This window comes from Podospora bellae-mahoneyi, chromosome 3 (assembly GCF_035222275.1).
Source record: "Podospora bellae-mahoneyi strain CBS 112042 chromosome 3, whole genome shotgun sequence".
Classification (NCBI taxonomy): domain Eukaryota; kingdom Fungi; phylum Ascomycota; class Sordariomycetes; order Sordariales; family Podosporaceae; genus Podospora; species Podospora bellae-mahoneyi.
Genome location: NC_085882.1, coordinates 1,925,896 through 1,953,004, shown reverse-complemented (window position 1 = coordinate 1,953,004; position 27,109 = coordinate 1,925,896). Strand labels below are relative to the sequence as shown.

The window sequence follows — 27,109 nt, the reverse complement described above, 5'->3', positions numbered from 1 at the left end:
AGCAAACCTATGAAACTTGGTCGCAACATGCAGGGACGAACAAGAAAGATCGCCGTCGAACACGCGGCACTGCCCTCGAGCATGAATCTATTTCCAGGTCTGTCCACATCTTGGAAGACCCTGCAGACCCTTGGATCGGCCTTCCAATGTGACGATATCTTCATATATTTCTCTTGGCTAGTGCCCTATACGTGCTCTTCCCATCAGAGTGGCTAGACACCATTATTGTCATTTGCAACCTCTCGTGGTCTTCCCAGCAGGCATTCGGATCAGCCATGGTGTAGAAGACGAAGAATTATTGTTAGGTGTAAAAGCGAAAGAGGATAATGTAGGCCAATGCAAAATCAAACGAGAGACAGAAGAAGAACATGAAAGATCAACACCTACCTACCCAAATTATTACCTTCTCATATGCCGCGAATATACTATTTTCAACCCCATCGTCAGTTCCATCCATCGCGAAGAAAGAAAGCGATACTCACAGGACAGTCATTCACCCCAAGGTACTCTGGCGCCTTGATAGGATCACTCTTGAAAGGCCCAGGGAACGCAGTCGACACACAAATCCCATCCGCCGCAGCCTCAACAGCCAAAGCAGCCAGCGCGTTCTCCCTCGAGGCATCCGTCACACTGAACACAGGCAACGAACCCCAGAAGCATTCAGGATACCCAATTTCATCCATTGGCGGGGCCTGAAGAAAATCAGTCCCCATGTTGTTGAAGAGTGAGTTCCACTCATCAAACTGGCCATCACCCAGCTTATCCTGGCAGGCAATATCGTTGCAGTAGACGTGTTCAATATTGATATCGTAGTTAGCAAACGAGTTCATAGCTGTATCTTCAGTCTCGCGGGTGAGGTATGGATCCTTGGGGTCAGCCCGGAGAATGAACCAGCATTCACCGTCGATATCAAGAGCACCGGCCTTGTTGCACCAGCGGTCTCGGCCTTCGCTGGAGGAGTCGCGCATGATGAAGGCCCTGATATCTTCTAAAAGACCAGGGATGAGGAACTTTTTCTGTTGGAATAGGCATGTCAGCAAATCAAACTTACGAAAAAGCCCTAAAGGGAACCTAGAACAAGACCAAGAACCTCCCACAACCGCTGGTTAAACTCCGTCTGCCCAACCTCCTCATCCAACAACCACCTCCCACCCCCAAAGAACTGCGTCACCGGGGAGGCGGTAACACATCAGGGTTAGCATCAAGATCAATCCCAATATCATTAGTGTTCTCATTCTCCTCAAACGGTGCAATCGGCCCAATATCATGAAAGGTCAAGCTCTTCCCATTGGGCTTCTCCTCACCGTTAAAGATTGTAAGACGCATATCTTCGATTGCCTCTGTGAAGAGCAAAGAACTGAGCCAACCTAGTCGCAACACCCACAGTCACTGACTCTGTATCTGGCTCCTCATCCTCAAGGCGCGTTGCCCCGACCATGTTTGTCACTCCCGCTCCCAAGTTAGTCGACCCAGCCAAAGTGGCGACTTTTTAGTCGCCACTTTGGCTGCTCTGGCACCTGTTAAGCCAAAGGTGCCAAAGAGGCCAGCTACACCCCTTATGGGAGAGGCAAGGCCGCTAATTATTCCAAAGGCGGAGCTGATAATAGCCTGAGTCATGCCTACATCTGGGCCGGATTCGAAGTTGAAGGACTCATAAGCGAAATCCCGAACCATCTGGCCGATCTGAAGGGAGCTTTGGATGGTGGAGTCTTGGAGGGCTTCATGCATGTTATCCAGTGCCGAGTGAAAGTTGCAGGACGCTCGACGGGTTCAAAAGAACCTCGTGGGGGTGTATGGTGGACAGAGGGTGAGAGTGGGGTTTTTGCATTTATCTCCTTGGGTTCGGCAGTCCCTGACGCCTTCTTGGTTGCCGGACCCGGTAGTGTTGCCATCCATGCGTTGGAGCCAGTTCTTTTGGTCTTGGGTTTTGAGGTAGCCGGTTCTGTTTCGCTAAGTGTTGGACAACTTCGGGTGGCATTTCAGGGAAGAGTAGGAACTCACAGAAAGGCAGCCGCTCCGCTGTCTTTCCAAGTGTTGGCGCGGTCAGACTGCCGCACGGTGCAGATTTCCTGAACGGATCTGGCGGTCCACCTGGCTTCGATTCCAGCAAGCTCTTGAGCTTGCTCGTCAGTGATAGGCGTGGGAGCTGGGGCGGGAGCTCCATAGCCACCACAACGCCTGAGGCCCTGTCGACGATGGCAATGGCTCAAATGCATGGATGAGCGACCGAAATTCAGGACCAGCCAAGCTTCTTACATTGTCAGCAAGGAGAAGCTCAAAGGTGTGTCATTGGGGAAATCGGCTGCCCTGTTAGGAAGACTGCGCTGTCTGAAGGACGATCATACTGTCAAGACTTTTATACTGGCAATGGCCAGCAATCTGAAAAAGAGGAAATCGCTCTTTTAATCGCTGATAACTTACATGGCCGTGAGCTCACAACCGCAGCGGTCTGAAATTTCTCTGCTTCATCGGTCTGACAAGCCTGTCTGGTGGGCCAGGCCAGGTGGTGTGACAACCCATCAAACATGGACGAGGCGTGCCGGGTCGCCAAAGGTCAGCCAGAGAGGCAGTGATGACCTACACTTGAAGAACCTCACGAGGCTGGCTTATGTAACGTTGTCGTTGTCACACATGCCAAGAGGTGCAACGGAAATTCAGGCAGCAACAACCAGGCAGAGACGGAGCGAGGCAAGAGGGCAGGAGTCAGTCAGACAAATCTCCAACCTTGGTTGCATTCACCTTTTACAAAAACACCCGAACTTTCAAAACACCCTGGGATCCATCACAACGAATAGCTTCAGCATTCCACTTAGTACGGCAGGATCATCGCAAGCGGCCCTTCAACATGGCTAAAAGTCGCAAGACCAAAAGACAAGGAAAGACTACCAGACAAATTGGAGCGAGTGTGAGTATAATTTCGTCTCGATCTAAGCGATATGATATAGGGTATTTGTCGTGGATTTAACAATTCCGAGACAGGAACGATCATGTTCGATATGTCAGAAAATCATCCTTGCTTTCACGCCTTCTAGAAGTAAGGAACGTCTCGAAGAGGTGTTGGCTACCTGGAAAGAGGTCATGGTGGACTCAAAATGCTAACAGCACAAGGACATTTTGCTCTTTCAAAATGGGCGGGCTCTTCGTTTCAGATTTCTAGTGCCCATTGCAGTAGACACACTTGTTAGACTTGTGCGTTACCACTGGGACGACAACCGGGAATGCACAATACAGGCCACGTTGGGGCAGATCGGTAATCTGGTTGACGGCACTTTGAGAAGCTACAGTTTTGTTCTCCTCCCTTCACACCCGAGCGACAATCTGGACAGATATGGAAGGCTTATACATGCACACTGGATCGATTCAAGTTTGTTTCGTCGTTGGAAAACTGATTGCGACCAACACCATCAGCACTGCAAGCCTTCCAGTGTGATATTACCAGCCCTTGCTTCCATCCGCCCAGCATGGCTGGTTGACATTGTGCGTCAATGTCTTGTTCCGGCTCAACTGACCGATAGTTATGTGTGTCTAAGCTATGTATGGGGCGGCTCCAAACAATTCACTACGGCAATGGACAATATTGAGAGGCTGCAGCAACCAAATGCCCTCTCATTCGTGCCTTTGGCAAAAACAATCACCCACGCAATGGCTGTGGTTGAGATGGCTGGCGAAAAGTTTCTTTGGGTGGATGCTCTATGTATTGTCCAGGATGATGACAAGCAGAAACACCAAGACGTCCAAAACATGTCCGGAATATATGCCAATGCTACATTCACGATAATCGCTCACAGTGCAACGAATGCAGATAGTGGGCTGCCCGGGCTTTTTGGTATATCACAACAACGTAAGGTTCAACAGCACAATTGGCGTCTCGGGCCTTCTTCGACCGTTATAAATATACAGCATAGAGACTGGAAAGATGATCAAAACAGGGGGGGGGGGTGGTTTACCAGAGGATCGACATTTCAGGAAGAGTTGTTCTCCAGAAGACAATTGGTTCTTCGTGAACATTGGCCCGGCCCATTGGACCTGTATGTCCGCCCAATGGCGAGAGGATATTAGGTTGCCCGATATCACAATACAGATCCCGTCAACTAAACAATATCCCTATCAGCGCAGTATCTATCCGGAAATCCACAATGTTTCCCCCAACATCCCGAAACTAGCAAAAATCATCAAATTTTACAATAGGCGAAGTTTCCCCTTACGAGAAGATTCTTTAAGAGCATTTTCTGGAATCGCAACAGCACTTCTCTCCTCGTTTCAGGGCGGACTAATTTCTCGACTCCCAGAAGACTTCTTCTATGCTGGACTTTTATGGTTCCCTTTCTCGAAAGACATTGTCCTTCGCTGGCCAGGAGGGATACCAAAAGCATCCTGTGTCCCGAGTTGGAGCTGGGCCGCATGAAAAGGCAGCTTGGATCTAAAGATTTGGAGGGTAGCGGACACCTGGAGGCCAGTTGGAACAAATCTCAGGTCCTGGAGGGGAGAACAATGCTACCACGAGAAAATTTCCCCTATAGTCGAGTGGTCCTATCACACCACAAGCGACGGTCCGGGAATTGAGATCAAGGACAGATTTTACGCCTTGAAGGAGAAATATTTTGATTCAGATAAGACGCGATGCCCTCCTGGGTGGACACGCCGTCTGTGGACGAGCTCCCGGGGTCCGAATTGGGTATACAACTACCACGACGAGTCCCGATCGCTGCGATGTCTCTTCCACCCGATTCACCTACAGGGGAAGGGCGATTCTGAAGTTCCTGGCATGACCATAGCCCCTTGGATCTCTTGCTACACCCGTTCTGCAACCCTGCTTGCAGCGGAGGAACTAATAGATTCGCAGCCGGAGTACCTTGCACAATGTATAAGTTTACGTGACTCAATAGGCACCTGGGCCGGTTTTTTGACCCTTAATCCAGATCCACTTTCGCCGTCCGAGACATCTGATACGGTGAACTTGGATTTGACTGGGAAATCTTTAACGTTGGTAGAGGTGGCTAGAGGAGAAATTTGGGAACCCACGGAGGTTCCTTTTTTCCACTATTTTAAAGATGCTAACCACCCCGAGAGACCTAAAGGGGTTCCATGGTACCAGTTTTATTGGGTGATGTGGGTAGAGAGGAGAGGACTGGGACAAGTGGTGAAGAGTATATGGGAAGCACAGAACCGGAAGAAGATGCACTTGATACTGGGGTAGGGTATGATCAACTGGGCCTGAAAGATCCAATTTCGTTGTCTCCAAATATTTCTTTCTTTACAAGTGGTTTTATTTGTCGGGTGCTTCGATACTTCCTGTATGTGTTGATGCTTGGATCATACTCAGCGGTCAAGCTTTAGGTATCTACTATCATCATATTACCTACCTACCTAGGCACTTCACAAATACCTATGAAATCCACAAGTTCAAACATATTAACCAAGAATGCTTCTAACATACGCACACCGCCCCTTGAACCACCATCATACAAATCAGCAGCCTTACCCAGTTGCAACGCCAACGTGACAACCCTCCTTCACCTGCCTTAGTCAGGCACCAAGGATACCGTACCTTTCTCTTGTTTCTAGGCTCTCGTACCGTCGCCTTCTATGCAGGAAAGTGGTCTCTTACATCTAGGCATTCCTACCGTAGTCTTCCATGCATGAAATCGGTTCTTCTCGGTCAAACATCCAGGCTAGTCTCAGCCTTGGGTCACCTCGAACGTATCCTATCCCCTTGGATCATAGCCGCGCAAAACCGATGTCCACCGTCCGATTCTCGCTACCAACAATCTGGAGAACGCAGGACAAGTGCATTGCAGCAAGATATTTCCGAAGCTAAGCGCGATCTCATGTTTCTCAGTTTGAACCTTAAACCTCCAAAAGATCCATTTTTTTGTGCCTCTAAAGGCAAGTGGGTTGCTTTCCAGAGAAGAATACCTCTAAGGGCAAGTGGGCTGATCCCTTGCCCTCATGTCACTTTATTTCCCACACGTTCCCGTGAACGGTGCCCCTAAGGGAAGGTGAACCGACAAAGACGTGTGTCAAACCCGCCCCCTTTCGCCATCGTCCCTGCCCCGTCCCTACATTGTACATCCAGCACATCCCCAGATCCAAGATCCAGATCTTCGGGTTCGGGTGCCAGATCTTTCAACACACCATGAATTAATAAAGAAAGATCCCGGGCTGTTCCCGTCAGCAACCTGCCAACAAACTCGGGAACAGCTGATCGACACCCACTTTTACCTCCAAGGGGAAAGGAACATTTGCAAGAATAGATAAAAGGGCAGGTAGTAACGGCCAGTGACTGGTTTGCATAGAATACTTCTAGAAGGGAAGGAAAGAATGGTAATCAAAGCAGGTACGGCTCGTAACAGCACATCTTACTACCATCGAATAAGCACAGGGACCAAGATTCACATGATCTGTCTGGGTTGATATATTTTGGAAGGTTGCAGTTCCCCTTTGTTGGGTACGAGAGAGCAACAGCATTTTAATTACCAACTTGCATCTGCCAATGTGCAAGTCCGCTTTCCACCTCCCAGTTTCTCTCGCTCCTGCCACCTTTCCGTAGAGGTGCGCAAAAGGGGCCAACGTCCAAGTAAGGAAGCCGTCAAGACAAAGCCAAGAACCTCCTCACCACGACATTCCATTCCTCCTTCCCAAAACTCGGCCGACATGTGACTCGATTTTTTTTCTCTCTCTCCTCACCGACATCTTTATCCAACAGTCCGAGATCAAGGATACGATTATACGAATTGCTTCGAGGCTCCAAAATCCCGAGTGATTGGTGATACCGCCATTTCTGGAATGCTAATGGTCGCCCCCAAACACCGAAGGAGGGAGGGAGGAGTGGAGCAAGCTACCTAGGGGCGTGACGATAGGCAGGTCGTGTCGTGCTGCTTGCTGCGTGCTCGTTCCATCGGGGAGGAGCAAAATATCCCTTCCCATCCATCACTCCCTCAGTGGTACCACCTTCCCTTTTGGGTAGCTTACTCCAACGCCATGCACAGAAGGAACACGCCTCGCCCTCTAACGTTGTTCTCGATCTTTTGGAAAGGGCAGGTACGTATTCTGTACCCCATCTTTTTAAATGCGGTTTTGACTGTCGCTTCCATGCTAGGTGCATTATGTAGGGAGTGCTGCATAGCTTTATGCAATACTATTTGGCTTTTCTTTTTTTTTTTTTTTTTTTTTTTGGCACGATCCAGAACCATGATCATGCACAGTGTCTTGGGGGAAATAGCCTGAAGGAGGGGGGAAATTAACTGCTGCACTCCCGTCCATGTGGCTACAGTGGTAGTTGTACCCAACTTCCAATCGTTGGCTCTCAACGAATCTCAAGTTGACGATTTCAAACTCTGGCCAACCAGTGCCGCCTATCACGTTGACAGTGGACAGTTTCCCCAACGTCGCAATATTAATTCCCCATCCCCCTTCGCCATCGATAGACGCTTGAGAAAGCAAGAATGTCCACACCTTATTTTGATTAGGTTGACAGCGTCGCATCCGCTCGGTTGTAGACTGCACCTACGCGCAACAAATGCGGTCTGGATGCATGGACGTGGTGGGCAGTCGGGCGTGCTCCCGTCCGCTGTGCCATCGAGAGCTTGCATGGTTCAACCCTAGCGACGAGTAACCGTTTTTATTTTGCGGGTCTATCCTATATCTGTACCGTTTTCGGTGATATATTATCATGAGTTTCCGTTTTGACACCATCATTTCAGTCCTTGGGCTGTGGTGTGACCTTGGGCGACATTGGCAGGAACACGTCGTAGAGATCTTGATAATGATGGTGATCCCGTCTTGTCCCGTCAGCTTGGTACTGAGACCTGCCTGCCTTGTTGTTTCGGAGGAGGGACTGCATATCAGAAGGTACACTACCTTAGGGAACGCACCTATCGGTGGGGGTCTGGTCGAGCTGTGACCATTGTCGCGGATCCGGATGAGGCTTTCCGTGTGTGCATTGTTGACGGTGAACGGACCCAGGGGTTTGGATCTTGGACCCTGCGATGGGCATGTGTTGTTGTTGTGTAGGGGACAGGGGAGATCGGATCTGAGATGGCAGATTGTACCGTCAACGGCAGGAAAGGCGTCCAAGGAGAGACATGTGATCACCCAGCTTTATGAGTCTCCTTCGGGAGCTACCGTTGAATATGAAGTTCTTTGAATTCTACGCTGAGTGTGTTGTATGCAAGATGTATGACATTAAAGTCTGCCTTTAAGCCATTCTCGTTTTGATTTTTTGTTTCTTTTTGAATTATCACAGAAAACTAAAGCCACGAAGTGATCAAACTTGAGCTTTCACTTTGATGGCTTCCACAAGATGAATACCTGCCTAGGTTACTCTAATGCTGCAGTGATACCAAATAATTTGTGTTTTTAGAAAGCGGTTGTTGTCGTTCACGTTTAAGTTTGCATTGACATGGTTCTATAGTACAGGTCCCAATAAGTTTATACGATTCAACGGTTTGTGGCTGAAGATAAAGCAAGGACTAGAAATAGATTTCATGGGAAACATACACACCCTAGAGCTACGTAGACATCCTCCAACAGCAAGAACTGCGCTTTGTCGAGCACAGGTGCCCACTGAAGTCCAGGTCGACGGGACGAGGTGGAGGTCGCCGACGATTACAATGTCCAGTCCGCATGGCCAGACAACATGGGACGACAGATATGTCATCCCATCTCTCTGACTTCTGACTCGCGCATCCTGCAGTTCGCGCGGAGCTCTCAATAAATTGAGGTTCGGTTTCGATAGCGACTCCATCAGCTGTTGTTGTCAGACATCGATGATCCCAGCCAAGCAAACGGAGCGTCACCAACACAACACCTTCGCCAAAACTGCCGGGGCACCGTCGGAAGGATGCTTGGCACTGATAAGTGGAGCTGTGGTATCGTGGGGGTGTAATGTTACATGGGCTATCAGCAAAATGCGGGGAAAAGACGCAGGTGGAGTCAGGCGACTTTGGTGATTCCCGTTTTGGACACCGGGGCCAAATTGATGGCTCAACCTGCAAACGCCTCATCAATCAGCCCAGCATCAGGCAAAGACGTGAAACTGGGTAGAAACATGCCATCACATTCCTAGAGGGGATTTTAGTATAGCGTACACTGTAGTGAGGGTTGGTGATAGCGCCAGTCTCGATAGTAGAGCACTTGTCACATATGGAAGCTCAAGAGCGTCAATAAAGAGGCAAAGAGGTTGGTGAATGCTCTAGTAAATGTCGTTAGTGCTCTCCTTCCTGTTTCACTCTCACGAGCCTGTTTCCAAGACTGGCGAGCGCTCTGAGCGAACCGTTGGAACTTCCTTTTTGCGGATGGCCTGTTGCAGCTTGTGGTCGCGTGCCCAGGTTGGGGTGTAGTGTGCTTTCAGCCTTCCCTTCCGCAGCCCGAGCACACCAGAGATCGGTAGTGTGTGAGGCTACTGTAGACATCGAAAGGTGGGAAATGTGCCAGTCTCTTGGTATGCGGGAACACCCAGCTTCTAGAAGGATGGAAGTCTCATTCTGTCATTGCATCGCAGTGCCTGACGCGCCTGATCATGCTTTTGATGGTGTGTTGCGTGACGCCAGCTCACCATGCGACGCCGTCTCAGGCTGTGAAGCTTGCCCGCTTCCAGACACAAAATCTGATGCTGTGTTCGTCTGGAGCCAGTTAATACAGATCACACACCGGCTGGTCCCGAGTGCGCCTGCGATGCGATGCGACTACGACGGGCGACAGGCGACAAATCCAATATTGACATGTGAAGTTCATAGCGCAACCAGGAAACACCGACGGACCAACAGCAAGTTTGGGATGCGCCGACTGGCCTCACCGACCGAATTGCAGCTTTGATGCAAAAGTTCCCTTTCGTCCTTTGAATCGAGAGGGTTTCTTGCCACTTGCGATAGGGTTACTCAAGGCAGAATTGAGTGTATCTTCCTGATGGCGACCATCTCGATGGGCTATAGCATTTCTTGTTGTTGCCGTTTTGCGAACCATTTGCATCGCGATTGTGGTCCAGCAGGATTCCCCGCCCGCCATCCATGTTTGCCCCACCGACAAGTTCCCCGTCGCCCGTTGAGCCCCCCACCCACAGATACCCAGAATGCCAGATTATCGTTCCGTTCACCCAGTGGATATCAAGCGGTAGAGGAGGGCAGCCAATATGGAAGGCTGAACAGAACGGAGCTACGACTCGCGCAGAGCTCCAAACATATGAAGGAGTATTTGCCGATTCCATTCCCTCGGTAGTGTCGACGGGATGTAGTGCTGTTATCGTGTGTCCTACCTATAGAGGCGGTAGATAGCTTATTTCTTAGCGAGCTGTACGAGCTTACTGTCTCCCAGCACAGTGGTGGCCATCTTATCACGAGGGAGAGCTCACCATGCATTGAAAGAGCCCACCAACATGCGACGGCCTGCCCGAACGGTGATAAGGCCCAAATCCTTCGTTGCTGGCTGCTCACGCTGGCGGAAGCAGGTGAGGTGGGAGAGCTGGCGAGGTGGTGGTAGGTAGTTGGCAGGGGACCGCCGCCAAGAGCCGCTAGACGTCAAGCCAAGGAGCAGGGCTCGTAGCCAAGCTTTGCCTGGTCTGGAAGCTGGCAAGAAATGCCAAGACGGAGCACACTAAATCGGGGGCATGAACTGACGAATGATGGCATCACTTTGGGGGACCTGGCCGTTTCGACGGCTTCGTGCTCCCCAGACGGACAAGATAAGAGAGCAACGCTGCCGGAACGCCACCGCGCAGGCAATGACTAGCCGCACCGGGATATCGCCGGCTTGGCCTCAACGCCTGAGAGAAGCCAGCTGCCGTTTTCTTCCAACCTCTCCGCGCTCTCCAAACGCCAATGCCGTTTCGTTGAGTTGATCGGCGTCAGCGTGCTCTAGTGCTGCCGCGGGTGTGACATGCGACACGACTGGGGGAAAAGGGGCAAGGTGTCCATTGTTGCGTCCCCTCGAGTTCGCTTCCGTCGTCAATGGCTTTCTTCGGCGTGCCTAATGATGTCGAGAACAACAAACGACGACGGCGAGGGTGTAGATCCAAGGCCTGGTTCCCCTCTGCTCGACGTCACCAGTCACCACTAGAGCCATGAGCTATTCCTCAACGAGGAGCGGGCCATGCGCAGGTGTGGGTGGCATGTTGCGCATGGTCACAAGAGATCAAGCATCAGTGGCGCTCTGAGGTTCCTATCGCAAAACGGCAGTGGCGGGGAAGATCTGTCGCTTGGCCTTGGCGCCATCGCAGCAACGTCGTCCCAGGTCGCCCAGGTTGCTCGCTTGACAAATGGAATCTCGCCATGTTAGCCATTAGTTCCCTCTGCCATTGGCTGTGGCTTCCATGAACGACATGTTCCCAGTTCCATGCTTTCTCGACTTGCCAGTTCCCGTTCTGGGGAAAGCTAGCAGTAGAGGTTAAACTCCTGTTCGCAGTGATCGTCCCATCTCCGTTATGGTTAATGGTACCAAGGATCATGTATGTCGTGTCGCCTGCAGGCCTCCGTTAACATGTTCCCCCCCCATCCCTGTGCCTATCCGTCTTCGTCCTCGGTCTGGCCTGATGAATGGCACCTCGCTGCAGTCGAGTCTAGTGTGACCTCGTTCGTAGCGGGTTGGTACCGCGGACGCGCAGTATATCGGGGTTATTGGGTCTGGTGCTTGGCTCCTTCTACTTTCAGATGGTAATAAAACCCGCTCCCAGGGTTGCTATCAAGGCCCCGCAAACCCCGATCGACACTCAATTGGCTGTATTCTGCCTCTTGGCTCGTTCTGTGCAGCTTCTAGCCACTTTCCGTGCTTCCTGGAACCCAATCGTCAAGATAGATTCCGTCTGCCTGGGTTGCTCCTCGAGCTCCCCCCAGTCAGTCCACCCTGCGACCACACCCCGACCCTGGGGTAACGCGACAGCCGCGAAACTCCTCCTCTCTCTTTCTTACTCGGCCTCTGCCTTTATTAAACCCCCTCTGTCCCCCCCTCACATGCCGTCTTTTTTCCTTTTCTCCTCATCGACACTGATCACCATCACAACTCACCAACATGTCGTCCTCAGAAGAGAAGGGACCCCTCCCTGTCACTCCTGAGAAGGAGGTTCCTCCCCCACAGTTCACCCACAGTGGTGATGCCATCAACCAGCATCGCGACCAAGAGGACTTCTGGACTCGCAATGGCCTCAACCTCAAGTCCTTCCAGAGACGTGGCGATGGCGCCTCCATCGACTCTCTCGACCGCACCATGAAGACCCGCCATCTGCACATGATTGCCATCGGTGGTTCTATCGGTGCTGGTTTCTTCGTCGGTTCCGGAAAGGCCCTGGCTACCGGTGGTCCCGCAACCCTCCTCATCGATTTCGCCATCATTGGTATTATGATGTTCAACACGGTCTACGCTCTCGGTGAACTTGCTGTCATGTTCCCTGTCTCTGGTGGTTTCTACACGTACTCTACTCGCTTCATCGATCCTTCCTGGGGTTTCGCCATGGGCTGGAACTACGTCATGCAATGGTCTATCGTCTTGCCTCTTGAACTCACGGTCTGCGGTATCACAATTCAATACTGGACGAAAGACGTCAATGTCGGTAAGTTTTGACACTGCAACCATGCACAAAGCACCCAAAACAATCAAACAACGGGATACTGACAATGGCATCTTTTCTGCAGCTGTCTGGATCACCGTCTTCATGTTTGCCATCATCATCGTCAACGTTTTCGGCACTCTCGGATACGCTGAGGAGGAGTTCTGGTCTTCGGTTCTCAAGCTCGGAGCGACTGTCGTCTTCATGATCATTGCCGTCGTTCTCGTCTGTGGTGGTGGTCCCGAGGGCAGCGCTTACGACGAATACTCTGGTGGCAAGCTTTGGCAAGATCCTGGCGCTTTCGCCAACGGCTTCCGTGGCTTCTGCTCCGTCTTCGTCACTGCTGCTTTCTCCTTCTCCGGAACTGAGCTGGTCGGTCTTGCCGCTGCTGAGGCCCGCAACCCCGTCAAGTCTCTTCCCGGTGCCATCAAGCAGGTGTTCTGGCGTATCACCCTCTTCTACATCCTGGGTCTCACCTTCATCGGTCTCCTCGTCCGCCACGATGACGACCGTCTCCTCGGTGGTGACAACCCGTACATCAACGTCGATGCTTCTCCCTTCGTCCTGGTCGGTCTCGATGCCAATCTTCGCGGCTATGATTCGTTCATGAACGTCATTATCTTGGTCTCCGTCCTTTCCATCGGTGTTTCCTCCGTCTATGGTGGTTCCCGTACCCTCACTGCCCTTTCCCAGCAGGGTTATGCCCCCAAGATCTTCTCCTACATCGACCGCTCCGGCCGCCCTCTCATCTCCGTGCTTTTCGTTTGCGCTTTCGGCCCCCTCGCCTATGTCAACCTGAGCACTTCCGGTGTCGTTGTCTTCGACTGGCTCCTCGCCTTGTCTGGTCTTGCCGCCCTCTTCACCTGGGGTTCCATCTGCTTGGCTCATATCCGCTTCCGCAAGGCTTGGGCTCTCCAGGGTCACACTCTGGACGAGATTCCTTTCAAGGCCGCTGGTGGTGTCTATGGCTCTTACCTCGGCCTCATCCTCGTCATCCTCGTCTTGATCGCTCAGCTTTTCGTCGCCATCTGCCCCGTCGGCGGCGGCTTCAACGATGCCGAGGGCTTCTTCAAGTCTTACCTCGCCCTTCCCGTCGTCATCGTCTTCTGGATCGGTGGTTTCATCTGGAAGCGAACAGGTTGGCTCCGCACCGACCAGATCGATGTTGACACTGGCCGCCGCGAGCTCCCCTGGGACGAGATCAACGAGTACCGCGAGAAGCTTGCTCAGATGCCCGCCTGGAAGCGCATCTTGCATACTGTCTTCGTCTAAAAAAAAGCCCAGCACATTCCCTCTATCCTTCCGTTTTGTACATACTTTACCGGTATCAAACGGGTTCAGTTAGATGGGAGTTTTGAGTCTTTTTTTTTGCGATTTAGGAGTTCGTTTGCAAATCTATCTAGCGAGTGTCCATGATGGCATTTGATGTCTTTTTTGAATGTTGGGCTCGCATATGTAATGTTTTTGATGGAGCGGATGGGTGAGGGGTATGAATCTGAAGGGAATGAAATGGAATTTGATCGGGAGGTTTTCTTACAAGCGCCTTTCAGTGTTTCTGGAAAAGAGAGCTGGTTGGGGGTTTGGGGGGGTTCTTTTGGGGGATCAAATTTGGGATTTTCATGGGGGTTTTTTTTTTTGTTTTTGCACAGTTTGTTGTCTCTTTTTCTTGATACCACGGGGCCGATGAAAAGGTGCCATCAATACAGACTACTATTACCATAATGTTTTGATTATGCTTTGGATGATTTGTGAATGTTGAATGTGCTGTTGACTAACTGGTAACTTTCCCCGTAGGGAAACAAGCTTCAAAGCTAGGGGTCCGTCTTGGATAGGTACGTTGCCCAGCATGTCCTCGTAGGGTAAGGAGCTTGAGATGAGGTTGTCTGTGGGTCTCGGGAGTACCCTTTCCACGGACTTTTTCTTGTCCTTTGTTTTTCGATCCGCCTATCTTACAATTATGTCATGGAGCACGTTTGTTGCCACCATCGAGCTTTGTTCATTGTTTCATGGCGGCTTCTATCTCTACCGTGTGGGGCGTAATGCCTTCCGCACTGATAAGATATCCGAAAGTTCAAAGCTTCTCGGAGTTTAGGAAACACGCAAAACGGGAATGAAGTTCCACACCCGCTGATGTGGTTTTCTGGCGTCGTCATCCTCTTCGGTGGAAGGGTCTGTGTTTGGTGGTGGCACCGCGTTCTTTGGGTTCGACTTCATTGTTCCATCATGCTCGGGATCACACCAACCCGTGCCGCCGACGCACACACACATCTGCTGTTCACAGCCAGCCCATCTTCCCCGACGCCTCTACCCGTTTCGTTCGGCAAGTTTCGGATATGAAGTAGAGTTTTTTATTCTATATCGAGAAGATGTTGTGTTAGGCGAGGGCCGGCATACATACAATACACAACGTGCTTTTGGAAAGGTTTCCTGCGGTAGAGAAAACGGTGCTGTTATTGTATGCGAGTACCCGCCAAGCACGCACAAACTTGCCTCAACGGGCGGGCGTGGCTTTGCACCGCCTCGATTCATCAATAAAGCTTGTGTTGACTTCACATGGAATTTCCCGGTGTTTGCGGCGTACAGGCATCCATGCTTGCTCAGCCACGATGGTACCAAGATGAGAACTGTTGCCGAGCGTTGGAGGGAGTACAACAACGGCTGGGAGCTGCCTGCGGCGTTTAGGGTTAATGTTTTTGTGTTACTATGGTGCTGGGGTTGTGTGTTTGAGGAGGGTTTTGCACCACCACTAGTGAGAAGCTTGTGTTGACTACACTGACTACCGAGAGTCAAGTTTGGTTGAAATGGATCATGAATTACATTTCCGTGACTAGCCAGACTCTAAAAAGTGGCAAAATGGCACTACAAACATGGCTTAGGTAACTCAAAGCTAACCCCGTGTTTTAGTCTCAAACTATATCTCAACGTTTCCCTCTCTCTGCTGACCCCGGCAGTTCCGAAATCGAATTACCCCCCACTTTATACTGATACTCTGGCGGCGTACTGCTGTTGTATAATTCAGATTGGTCCGGGAAATACCCGCTCTGAGTGTACGTAGTGTACCTCTCGTTCTGTCCCTCCCGTATTGGCCAGCTCGGTCTTTGCTCCTCGTGAGCGGCGGGCCTGATTGGTGATGGCATAGCGATAGGGTATCCAGGTGGTCCATGCCACTGACCTTCTTGCGGATGTTGATAATGGTGGTACTGTGGATGGGTTTGGGGCAAAGGATCTGATGACCCAACCCCATACATAGATCTCGCCGACGATGGACCTAGGGCTTGGTTGACCATTGACAGGTGATGGTGATACGCCGCAGTGATAGGAGTTCTCGGGGTGCGGATTGGCTCTTCATTTGCGTGGCTGTTTTCAGGGACCCATGCTGCTGATGGCCTCCTCTCCATTGCGGTCCGGCTTGAGCCATCATGTGGCGACCTCGAGGGAGTATTTGCTGTCAATGGAGACCGAGCGGATATCGGTGGAAGGTAGTCTTCAACTGAACGCTTGGGCTCTGAGCTGACCGGATCGTCGTTCGCTGTTTCTGTTGTAATCAGTAGAGGCGGAGCTGATGGCGCAGAAACACTTGGCCTCGCCGACGAAGTTGGGCTGGCACGGGATATGCTATAACTTCGTAGCTTTTCGGTGGTGAGACTAGTGTTGAGATTTTGGAGTGATTCAACCTGGCGCCGTAATCTTCTATTCTGTGTGCAAGAAAATCCAAGTGCAACGATGCTGGCAAGAAGAAGTGAAGCAAGCAGACCGGCTGCGATGACGGGAACGAGGCGCATCCAAGGGGGCATATTGGCAGGTAAACCGGGCATTGGGTTGTCTACTGTATTCTCGGGGTTCGCTCCTCCGTTACTAGAGATACTGACACTGTCGCCATTATTATCGAACTGCCTCGTTACGGTTCCTAATCCTCGAGAAAGGGTAAAGTTTCGTGCACAACATTGCGCCTGATTACATGCCATTCCAAGGTTGTCGTAACAGCAACACCAGGCGCCGCTTCCGCAGTGAAGCATCGTATATGATGGCTGTATCGGCATAGAGATGTACTGGCTCGACCTCCCACAGTAAGATGGACAAGCCGGGTCCATTCCCGTTGGGTCAGTGCATCCTTGAGACCAAAACGTGTGATTGTCCCCTCTCTGAGTTGCGAAACAGAGGCCACTGGAGAGACAGGCTTCTTGCCTGCTCTCATCACAACATGATGAGTGAGAAGAACCTGTTCCTGTAGCGTCACGACTGCACTGTGTCCCCGACGTCTTTTGTCCGTTTATACCATAGCACTGTGCTGCTTCAGCCAATGGGCCGAGGCAAAAGAGGGCGAAAAATAGGGAGCCGCTGAGCGAACCGGAGGCGAAGAGGTGCCACATCTTTCCTATGTTGAAAAAAATGTAGGCTCATGACTCTTGAAAAATGGGTGTATGGGGCCAGCCGCATTGCAAAAGAAAAAAGAAGGAATTTGAGCATCGGTTTTGGAGAGGATCAGGGTAATATGGCGTCGGCATTGTCCTCGATCGTCATCATCTCGGATGTTTCCACCGCCTCGAGAGCAAATGCAGATGGTGCCCGGTGTTCTGGTGAGGTGCTCGCTTCGGCTTCATGTGGTGTACCAGAAAGGATTTAGCCTGTCGATCTTGAAGTTATCTGCAGCCTTGTCAGTGCTCAATGTGTCACTTTGGCGGGAGATCAAACGCGCCTGGACTCTTGGGTAAATCTCGTCATAGCCATATCAAGAACTGGGACAAAGCGGTGATTAGCAGCACAATGGATAGATAATAGATGTTTTAATCGATCTGACTCTATTGCATCGGGAGCATAGTTGCTGGCTGTGGAATGATATCAAATCTTGACGCTCGGTTGCTTGATACATTGATCTCTGCCCAGGCCACAACATCACGCATCATAGAGCAGACAGGGGCTCCAACAAACCCAGGCCAAACGAATGACCATTAATTGATATCGATGCCCTGGGATTGGCTGTTAACCTTTTTGTCCCACCACCCCACGGGAGCAAATTGACACATGAAAGGTGCAACTGCTGAGTTCACTGACCCCGCTCAACAACGAACTCTTCCAGCTCAGTTTGACGGAGTGATGGCTTCTTTCCTGAACGATTCCTTACGCTTCATCGCTTCTGTATTCTCTCTTCATGTCGACGACCCTCCAACACCTCCCACCCTCGTCACGATCCGAGGCATCCGCTTTCCATCTGATCCTTCAATAGAGCCTCACCTCTTGACCATCACGACAACTACCCACGGTGTTGAAACCGGCCCCGATGCTTGTTGGGGACATATCCCAGACCTCCGCCAATACTGGAAGACAGAACAAGGGTGGCAATGGCGAGACATTGAGACATTCCGTCTAGAGAACCAGCCTTTGGCAAGCTGCAACGGACTCTACATCTTGTTCTACTCCTTCGATCTCGACAATCTGCCCAAGAATGAGAGGTTTCCCGAGGCCATTTTCGGAAGGACTCGGTGCTTTGCTGGAGATGCGTTTGTGTTCAAGATCCAAGGCAATGAGATCGGGGAAGATCTCGGAGAAGATGGTTGGGCGGCCTGGCAGAATGTGTCAAAGGATATTTTAAACTTGGATATCATGAAGCTCTCTCAAGCCTCATAGCTGTCTACCACCCCAACACCCGAAGCTTTGCAAAGAGCTTTGCACACGGGTCCAATTTCCATACCATGCATGATAAACGTTTCGACAATTCTGGGCGCATTACTAACCCAGTTCTTGCGATTCGGAAACGCCCAAATTTGGTCCAACGGGACACCACGGGCTGCCAGCAATTCCATAATCTTGACCTCTCGAACATAGATATGCCACCAACCAATCAGATTGGTTCCAGAGTCGTCAAACTCGGGCAGAGCTGAATCAGAGGCGCCGTCGACCACAACAAGGGCATTGAAAAGATCAATTGCATCTGCTCGCTCCAAATCTCCATGTTCCCACTTTGCATCGAGGTCCACGCCATATTTGATCAGGCGTATCATCTTCAAGTGACGCTTCCAAGCTGTCATCCAGATAGCTCTTGTCAGCCCCGGCGATTCAAGGCTGTCCATATCCGACTTTCGAACAGCTGTCGAATACCCGATCAGCAACTTCACAACCTTCCATTGCTGATACTGGGCTGCCAGGCATACAGCTAGTGACACTGACGGTCGAGACGCTTTTTGGCCAAGGTTAGGTTCGGGCCCTAGCAAAGCGAGAGTGTCTAATGCCTCTCGAAAAACGAATCTCGCAAGCTTCATTAGGATTCGCTGATCGTTCCATCGCACAAAGCCCGTGCTATACTGGCCATACTCGCCACGAGTATTCCAACCGTTTAGCAAGTCGGCAGGATCAAGGCTGACGGGAACATGTATCCAGACATCGGTTGATAAGATCCCTCCTCCGCTCATCATTCTGTGAAGCGCTTCTTCGACCATCTCATCCGTCTTCTCAGGCAGCTCACGCAATGACCACAACGGAAACTCGTATGTTTTCTTATCAACAACCTTCCCGAATACAAGAAAGGAGGCTGTTTTTTGGACAATCTGCCGGGTATCCGTTTCATAGTCTGGCGTGATCTCGGCTTCTGCGTCCGGCGCCATACCAAGTAGCGCAAAGACCTTGTCTCGAATGTCAGTCGCTTGACTCTCTCTGAATTTCCGTAAGAGAATTCCCAGAGTCCGAGTGTGACTCCACCACGATTCAGACCTTCGGAAGCCCGGCATCACATCAAGGATTGCCTGCACATGATCATCGACCGCGGAATCGAGAAACTCTGGCGCAATAGCAAACGTCCTCGATGGTATGCTCTTTCGGCCACACATAATTCTGGCCTTCTTTGAGCAGGCAACCTCCTGAATGATCCAGACGCGTCTAAACCAAGGACTCGCAAGCAGGCCCTCCAAAGCTCCCCGGTACTCTGCCAATGTCGTGTCTGGAAGCCGCTCCAAAAACTTCCTTTTCCGCCAATTCAATTCTGACCTCCAATTTTCTCGACGAAGTTTCCAGCTCCACAGTTGGTCAGTTGCCGAAACCTGTTCATTGACATCTTCCAGGAACTTCATGGCCAACTGTGCTTCAGCAGTTCTTCCGGGACCCAGCCACACAAGGACCTCCTCGGCATTCTGATAGATTTTCCTCATTTGACCAACCTGGTGGCCCCGTTCCTTGTCATTGTTTTGATCGATGCATACCGCATCAATCCACAATAACCTATCAGTATGTGGGTGTCTGAGGTTCACGAGGGCGGTATACAGGTTCTCCGTCACCTGCAAGGTTGAATTGCGGCCAACAATGATGGATTCCTCTCGATCTATGGTTCCCCATGTGTACGAGAGTGCTTCGTATGGAACGCCTATGGAGGCATGGACGTAGGTCTCGAGAAGCTCGCAGTGGATCTGCTCATTGGACAATCCTTTGCATAGTCGGACGAGACGGATCGAGTCGGCATCGAGGTCGAGCGGTTGGTACTGGTATGGTGGTAATGAAGCCATAGCCGTTGAGGTCAAAGGTGAAGGTTTGCGGTGTGAGGCGCAGCGAGCCAATGCGGGGCGAGGGAAGAAATCTAGGCTGTTATCAACGTTGCTCATTGGTCACCCTTTCTCGGTGGTTCGGATCGGACTGACAACACTTGTCGATAGAACTTGGACCAGCCCCAAGCTCCGCACTGATAGTTTCATCTCGTCAGGCCAAGCCACGATGACAGTCCCTGACATCCCACAATGGAGCCAACTCACGATGCCAACCTACAATCTCATATTCATGAGGAGGCGACGATCCACCCTTATACCCACATCCCACTCCCAAACGCATCCACTCACATCCGACTGATCAAGCTATACCCAGCCGTTGCATTCGGCCAGGGTACTTCTTGCGTCCACCAACTCCAAAATCAAATGCAACATGTCAGTGGCATCGATAGATGTACTGTCGCCATTTGCAGTCTTGTCCTATGCCTGGGGCACCAGCGACGCGACCGAGCCCCTTTACATTGACCAGCACGATGAAGACGATTCGGGGCTTGGTACCTGATTCGCCCTTGTCAGCGATCTACATCACCCCGTCACTTATGAGCGGGTTGGTGCAAATAACCAAGTCGGAGTCATAACCAGAGTCATTGCTCCTCCGGGTCAACCAGATCTACATCAACAGCAGGACATGGTGGAGAAGAATGAGCAAGTGCCGATGATGGGGAAGATATATATCAAGGCTGACAAAGTGCTGATCTGGCTCGGCCCTTTCCCCTCTAAAATATTCGAGAACAGGTCTGAGCAAGCCAAGTTCATACAGAAGCTGAAGAAAGCTGGGGAATGGAGAGATTCGGGGGTTTTAGTCGGTGAGGGCTTGGAACCCACGGCGGAGGAGTGGCTCAAGTTTCTCGAGACCATGGTGATGTTGTACCCTGACACCGATCTCCGCCAGAAACAGACCCAAGAGGAACTGGAGGGAGCTGAAAGGGTCTTGGTTCTTGCTGCGAGAGCTGCTCGGGTTTTGTTCGGTCAGAACTGGGAGGATGGTATGGCATTACAGAAGAATATTGTCATTTGGTGGAGCCAGCCATGGTTCAGTCGAATTTGGGTACTCCAGGAGTTCGTGTTGGCGAGGGAAGCATTATTTCTTTCAGGTGACCACAATATTGAGGCCAAGTCTTGTTCAATGGGGTTATGGGTGGCGGAAAGGTTGAGAAGGCAGCTTGGGTGCGTGGTTGCTGGCTGTCCTCGGCAAGCTGCAATGATAGAGAGTGGAATGTCTATCACCAGCTCATCGAAGCTGATGGAACACTGCGAACTTCCCAGTCTCGCTGCACAGAACCCCCTTGTTGTTTTCATCGGATTAAGGTACTCGTATTGGCGAGGACATCCCCCTACCCCTCGACCAAGAGGACAGGCCATGAGCAAGGATGTTCCGGGTTTCCAGAATTTGTGCGGCTTATTCTGGTTGGTTGGTTTACGCTGACAGTTGGCCGTACATAACATCAACCGATCCTCGAGATAGAGTCCACGGATCGCGGGGGCTTCTTGCTCCCGACGCGCCAGATGCCATTGCTCCGGATTACTCAGAAAGTATGACCGCCGATATCCTTTACACCCAAGTCGCACGCACTATCATTGAGAAAATGGAACATCTTGGAGTTATACTTGAAATGGCTCAACTCCCTAAATGAATCGTCGGCCGAGTCGGAGACGAGGTGGCAAAAAGGCTGCCGTCTTGGGTCACGGGTTTCTCACACTACCGCAGTACCATCGCTTTAGCAACCAATGACCACTCCAGATTCTGGGTTATAGCCCAACAGGCAAAGAAGCAACGACACAATTGATCAAGTCGAACAACGAAAGAGTTCTAGACCTGCAACGCATCCGAATTGGCCAGGTTGGACGTGTAGGCAAGCCATGGTACTTCGGGGCAGTCGAGCCGGGAGCACTATCTCGACTACTATATTGAAGTGAAGCAACTCTGCCAGTTGTCTTTGTGCGAAGACCGCGACGCTTCTTTACGGATTATTCTCGGAGACACCGTCACTGTAAAATATCGACAGAGCCCCCGGGCCCAGACCGAGGACCTGACACGTCTCAAACTGATTTTGGAGTTTGCATACCTGGAGAAGGCCATGTGTGAAGCTGAAGCCGGGGGTGAACTGTCAGTTCATCCAGCGCTTTCCAGGATTATGTCTCATCTGCAAAAAGACTAATTCGTAAAGAATGGCATCTTGGATCTAGTGCGCGCGGGAATGCGGAAGGAGGAAGTCAGAGCGCAGCTAGTAGACCCCTTTCCTTGCATAGATCGACTAGAACAGATGGACCATAAAAGCCCGTTCCTGACAGAGGATTAACGAGATGTGGGGATGGGACCGGTCGCAGCTCAGCCAGGAGATGTCATAGTGGCATTTCATGATACCTCGGTCCTGTACATGCTCAGACCTACGGCCGTTAGCAATTACACGAGTGATGATGGTGAGCCAAAGCAGACATACGAATACCTAGGAGAGGTTTATTGTCATGGGATGATGCATGGCGAGACTTTGGAAATTCAGACAGTGGAGGACTTCTGGTTGAATATTGTGCACCATACATTTTTGCTTTCACTAACCACCTCACCCTACTCACTTTTGGATCTAATGCTTCCGAGGCCAATCATCAACACCTACTCCATCGGCAAACAAATATCGTACATTTCAATTGCCCTCTAGTCTGGTCGATGTTCTCTATCGAAGCACATCGTTGAGTGTCGAACAGGGGTCGTCTCGTTGCCGTGTGAACAAGTGGGGCGATCTCAGGGGTTGAATAGGGGGCAAGAACTAGTAGATGATACGTCCTCGCTGATCAGCAGTTTGGCTTGTACATTTAACTAAAGCATAATTTTTTGTTCTCCTCTGATTTCAGAGTCATATTTACGCATTGTATCCTTGACTTGCCCTGTGTTCCATCACTTGGTGTGAATCTGCCTCCCCTTCGCGAATTTCGAAGATTGCAGTGATCAACGCACAACCATTTTCATTATATGACCGGGGAATCAACTTACCCAGATTAATATGAGGCTAGATTACAAGGTCCGTCGATCCGCCACATTGAATCTCAATGGTGTCCCAATGTGGAAATCTTTCCTTACACCGGCAGAGTAGAGAATCTGCACCCCATTTTGATTGCTATGAGAGAGGTTTTGGTCATTACGCAGACATAGACTTTCATCGCTTTAGCTCACCCAATAACGATCACAAGTTTAGCGAGCGGCACGTGCTGTTTATTCTCGGTGACAGATGCTCGATTCCAAGTGAACACGAACAATAAGGCCCGCTCTTATGCATACTGCATGTAACTTTGTTTCCTTTCCAAATTCAAGATGGCTTATGGCTGAAGTTGAATGCTACGCTTACCTGTGAGTAATCACTAATCCAACGGTAGCGGTGATGACAAAGTTGGGATCTTTTACTGTTCTGGAATATCGTAAGCAGTGCCTCACTGAATGGCATTGACCAGACGCCTTCCTCCGAGAAACATCAAACATGTGAAAGCCGAAGTAAAACAGCGGGCAACGGGATAGGCAATTGTGCCCGAACAGAATGGCGGAAAAAAATCTTGCGGTGAGATTGGTTGAGAAGGAAAGTACGATCTACGGTACTATACCACCTTGGTGAGGAGAAAAGGCGGAAACATGAGCCATATAGGAGCCAATGCTGGTAACGGCAAGTCCAGTGGCAAGGCAAACCGACAAACTCGAACGGGAATGTCGTAGTGATGACCGCTTTGATAATCCCTGTGAGCGCAAGGAGTTAAATCCAGTGGTGTCCCAGATCTCAGAGAGAAAAATAGCTAGGAAAAAACGGCCCATTCAACTAAACCTTTAACCGTCGAATTGGTCACTCTCTCACCACCGCCTTCATAAACCTGTCAAGATGAAGCCATCCACCCTCCTCACCTTCCTCGCCCACCTCGTGGCGACCGAAGCCTGTCTCACTGAGCAGGAGCGGCACGGCGGCCACATCATCGACCTCAAAGCCCATCTTGCCAGAGGCACCATCAATCGCCGTCAAGCCAACCTCGGCACCGTTCCCGTCGCTGTTGGTGACCGCTTCCAGAACGGCACCACCGCCCCCATCGGTCTCGGTTACAACGCCAATGCCACCTTCGACACCATCCTCAACAGCGAAGAGATCAAGTCTGCCGTGTTTGGCCTTGCCAAACAGTATGGCAAGGACAAAGTCCAGTACTTTGAGATGCCGTACAAGACGTACGAGAACAGGGCCATGTATGGTGCCAGGGTTGGTGGGACTGGCAAGAAGGGGAACAAGGGGTACAAGGTTCTTCTCGAGAGCGGTATTCACTCGCGTGAGAGAGGTGGGCCAGATCATTTGATTTATTTCATTTCTGACCTCCTCCGTGCTGCAAAGGATAAGAGGGGATTGGTGTATGGTGGCATGTCGTATTCCGCGGCCCAGGTCCAGTCGGCTTTGTCACTGGGCATCGTCATCATCCCTGTTGTCAACCCAGATGGACTGGCTTTCGATCAAGCGACCGACTCTTGCTGGCGCAAGAATCGCAACCTAGATAGGGCGATTGATGGAGAGCCTGTGTCGGTTGGTGTGGACTTGAACCGCAACTTTGCGCCGGTTTGGAACTTCACCGAGGCTTTCGCGCCTGGAGTTGACCCCTCCTCTGACGACCCGAACAGCGAGATTTATCACGGTACTGGACCGCTGTCGGAGCCGGAGACGAAGAATGTTGACTGGACACTCGACCAATTTCCTGACCTTGGGTGGTTCCTGGACCTACACTCGCCGGCAACGTTGGTGCTGTACGGATGGTGTCACGATTCGAACCAGGCTGTGAATAGGGCCCAGAACTGGCAGAACAAGACCTTTGACGGGAAGAGAGGTGTGGTGCCAGATAGGTCAGGTTTCGAGTACAAGGAGTTCTTGGTGCAGAAGGACTGGGATGCTCTGACGCTAGCAGCCGCGAGGGTTGCGGGTGGAATGACAGACTCGACGGGACGCTTTTACCGGTCACTTCAAGCTCCTCATTTGTATCCCAGCAGTGGCTGCTCCGCGGACCAGGGCCTTGTCAGGGCAGCTTTGGATCCGAAGAAGAAGAAAGTGTATGGGATTGGGGTGGAGTTTGGGGAGTGGAATTACCAGGCTGAGTGCTTGTTCTACCCGACTCAGGAGCAGCACAGGCTGAATATGATTGAGAGCAGTGTTGCTTTCATGGAGTTGCTTCTTGCTGCTGTGAGGTTAGGATGATTGCTTGCTAAGGCGCGCACCAGAATGTTCATTTTTAGCTTATGTTTTGCAAGACGTTCCAAGAATGTTTGGTAGATACATAGTATCAAGAGGGCACATGTACATCAGGTGGACGAACTGTTGAGCGGAGACTCGTCGCCTGTCATGATTATATCCATAGTTGACCTACTTTTCGAGTGACATACTACGTCTGATTGTATTAGAACTCCGCGAAATTTTACGAAAACACTATTAACGATTCGATGGGCTAGTTTAAGAGACGGGCGAGGGCTTTTGTGGCGCCACACATGAAATGGAAAACCGGAAAACGGAGCCTCCACAAATTCCCTGGGACTTGCCTAGCGGGTGATTACCGTCGGGTGAGTTAACTGAGCGTTCTGGTTGGTCCAGCGATTCGAGGACGAAACACATCAAGCTATAAAGAGTCTCTTCCGCGATGTACCCTCCCTGCTACTTGCGGAACTGGATAATTCGATTCTTATCTAAAATGCAAGATCTCACAACATCCAGAACCCGGCCACACCGTCAAATCGAAGTCCTTCCAATCTCCCGAGAATACAGCTTCGACATACGAAATCAGAGAGTCCCAGCATCGAAGCCCACTCCGCACGCATGAGAAAACATCGCTGTCAGGACATATTGGTTTTGACAAGAGCATTGGCCCTTTTCGTCTGCGTCTTGTTTGCCGTTGCGTTGATGCTTCAGTACGGGGCCAGCTACCTGACACACTTGAGCATCAAGAGAGTCGGCCCTTTCGAACCAAAGTCCTGGCAGCAGGTGGTAGCGGAGAAACTCCAACAAGATAATGAAAAGATACCCGTTGATTTGCGGCTTAATAACAATGTCATGGCCCGAGGAAAATTTGCTAAGTCTCTTACCGCTGACTTTATCGAGTGTCTGCTTGACACCCATTCCCTGGCTATCACGTCGTTGGATGTACCCGATCCTGCTGCTTCCATGGAAAATGGCACTTTGACTGCTGTGGAAGTTGCACTGCTTTCTGTAAACTTGCTGCCTTTGCAGACCAACTGGTTAGATATATCCATGGCCCCATGACTCAAGTCTCTGTCGTCGTATGCCCACTAAGCCACCCACAAGAAGCTTGTCGGTCTACTGCACGGTATCCCTCTGACCGTGAAAGACCAGTTCTTTATAAAGGGCCTCGAAACCTCGATGGCGTATGTGTCATGGATTGGCACCTTTGAGGGGAAGAAAGGAACTGGGAAAGACAAGTACGTAGAGAGTGAATTGGTCAGCGAGCTTCACAGTCTCAGAGCTGTTCCCATAGGCAAGGTATTCCAATTCCACTCTACCACATGGTAGTCTTGCAAGGCTTGACGGTGTCTTCAACTGCTCACAGACAACCTTGGTGCAAAGCATATGGGTGAGTTGAGTTCATCGCCTTTTCGTTCTTTAGATGCTTTTATTATCCCCTCTGTCTTGGATCACAACAGCTTATACAAAGTTATGCTCCCGAAACCAATAATAACATCTTAGGTTATACATTGAATCCCCATAACCAGCATTTGTCATCTGGGGGTTCATTCGGAGGTAGTTAATCCCTTGTTTATATCTGCTGTGGGTGTATATTTTTTTTTGGAACTAATCACGGTGTAGGGGAGGGTGCTACGCAATTTATCGGCAGCAGTACCTTTGGCATCGCTACTGATAATTGGGAGGCTCGGTATCTATGCCGGCGTCTTATCATGGTGTCTACAACATAAAGCCCTCCGCGGGGCGTCTATCATCCAGAGACGTAGCCAATACCGTAAGTATATATAGATGTGACATAGCGCTCAAGGGCCTGGATATTATTCTAGTGCTGACTATATATCAGGGGCCGG

General features: G+C 50.8%; 6 protein-coding genes across 6 annotated transcripts; 3 read left to right on the top strand and 3 right to left on the bottom strand.

Moving 5' to 3' along the window:
* Positions 1-407: 407 nt before the first annotated feature.
* QC761_305705 (uncharacterized protein) lies at positions 408-1,438 on the bottom strand (the record flags this gene model as incomplete). Its single annotated transcript, XM_062877714.1, is given in 4 exon segments — positions 408-425; positions 483-1,016; positions 1,189-1,357; positions 1,368-1,438. 4 exon segments carry the CDS (start codon positions 1,436-1,438, stop codon positions 408-410), a joined length of 792 nt encoding a protein of 263 aa, XP_062733518.1.
* Positions 1,439-2,701: 1,263 nt separating this feature from the next.
* Positions 2,702-5,197, top strand: QC761_305700 (uncharacterized protein; the record flags this gene model as incomplete). Its single annotated transcript, XM_062877713.1, has 5 exons — positions 2,702-2,905; positions 2,980-3,081; positions 3,103-4,028; positions 4,060-4,385; positions 4,410-5,197. Exons 1-5 carry the CDS (start codon positions 2,846-2,848, stop codon positions 5,195-5,197), a joined length of 2,202 nt encoding a protein of 733 aa, XP_062733517.1. The 5' UTR covers positions 2,702-2,845.
* A 6,181-nt stretch (positions 5,198-11,378) lies between these two features.
* INDA1 (Amino-acid permease inda1) lies at positions 11,379-14,104 on the top strand. The gene is made up of 2 exons (XM_062877712.1): positions 11,379-12,538; positions 12,621-14,104. Exons 1-2 carry the CDS (start codon positions 12,001-12,003, stop codon positions 13,805-13,807), a joined length of 1,725 nt encoding a protein of 574 aa, XP_062733516.1. The 5' UTR covers positions 11,379-12,000; the 3' UTR covers positions 13,808-14,104.
* A 1,349-nt stretch (positions 14,105-15,453) lies between these two features.
* Positions 15,454-16,905, bottom strand: QC761_305685 (uncharacterized protein; the record flags this gene model as incomplete). Its single annotated transcript, XM_062877711.1, has 1 exon — positions 15,454-16,905. The coding sequence occupies one exon, from the start codon at positions 16,903-16,905 to the stop codon at positions 15,454-15,456; it is 1,452 nt and encodes a 483-aa protein (XP_062733515.1).
* A 1,242-nt stretch (positions 16,906-18,147) lies between these two features.
* On the bottom strand, positions 18,148-20,121 carry QC761_305670 (uncharacterized protein; the record flags this gene model as incomplete). Its single annotated transcript, XM_062877710.1, has 1 exon — positions 18,148-20,121. The coding sequence occupies one exon, from the start codon at positions 20,119-20,121 to the stop codon at positions 18,148-18,150; it is 1,974 nt and encodes a 657-aa protein (XP_062733514.1).
* A 3,800-nt stretch (positions 20,122-23,921) lies between these two features.
* QC761_0053780 (uncharacterized protein) lies at positions 23,922-25,265 on the top strand (the record flags this gene model as incomplete). Its single annotated transcript, XM_062872508.1, has 1 exon — positions 23,922-25,265. The coding sequence occupies one exon, from the start codon at positions 23,922-23,924 to the stop codon at positions 25,263-25,265; it is 1,344 nt and encodes a 447-aa protein (XP_062733513.1).
* Positions 25,266-27,109: the final 1,844 nt, after the last annotated feature.

Excerpts from the sequence above, each read along its gene's own strand:
- INDA1 (XM_062877712.1), top strand. The coding sequence starts at position 12,001 with ATGTCGTCCTCAGAAGAGAAGGGACCCCTCCCTGTCACTCCTGAGAAG. Across the intron at positions 12,539-12,620 it reads GACGAAAGACGTCAATGTCG|CTGTCTGGATCACCGTCTTC; the intron begins GTAAGTTTTGAC and ends TCTTTTCTGCAG.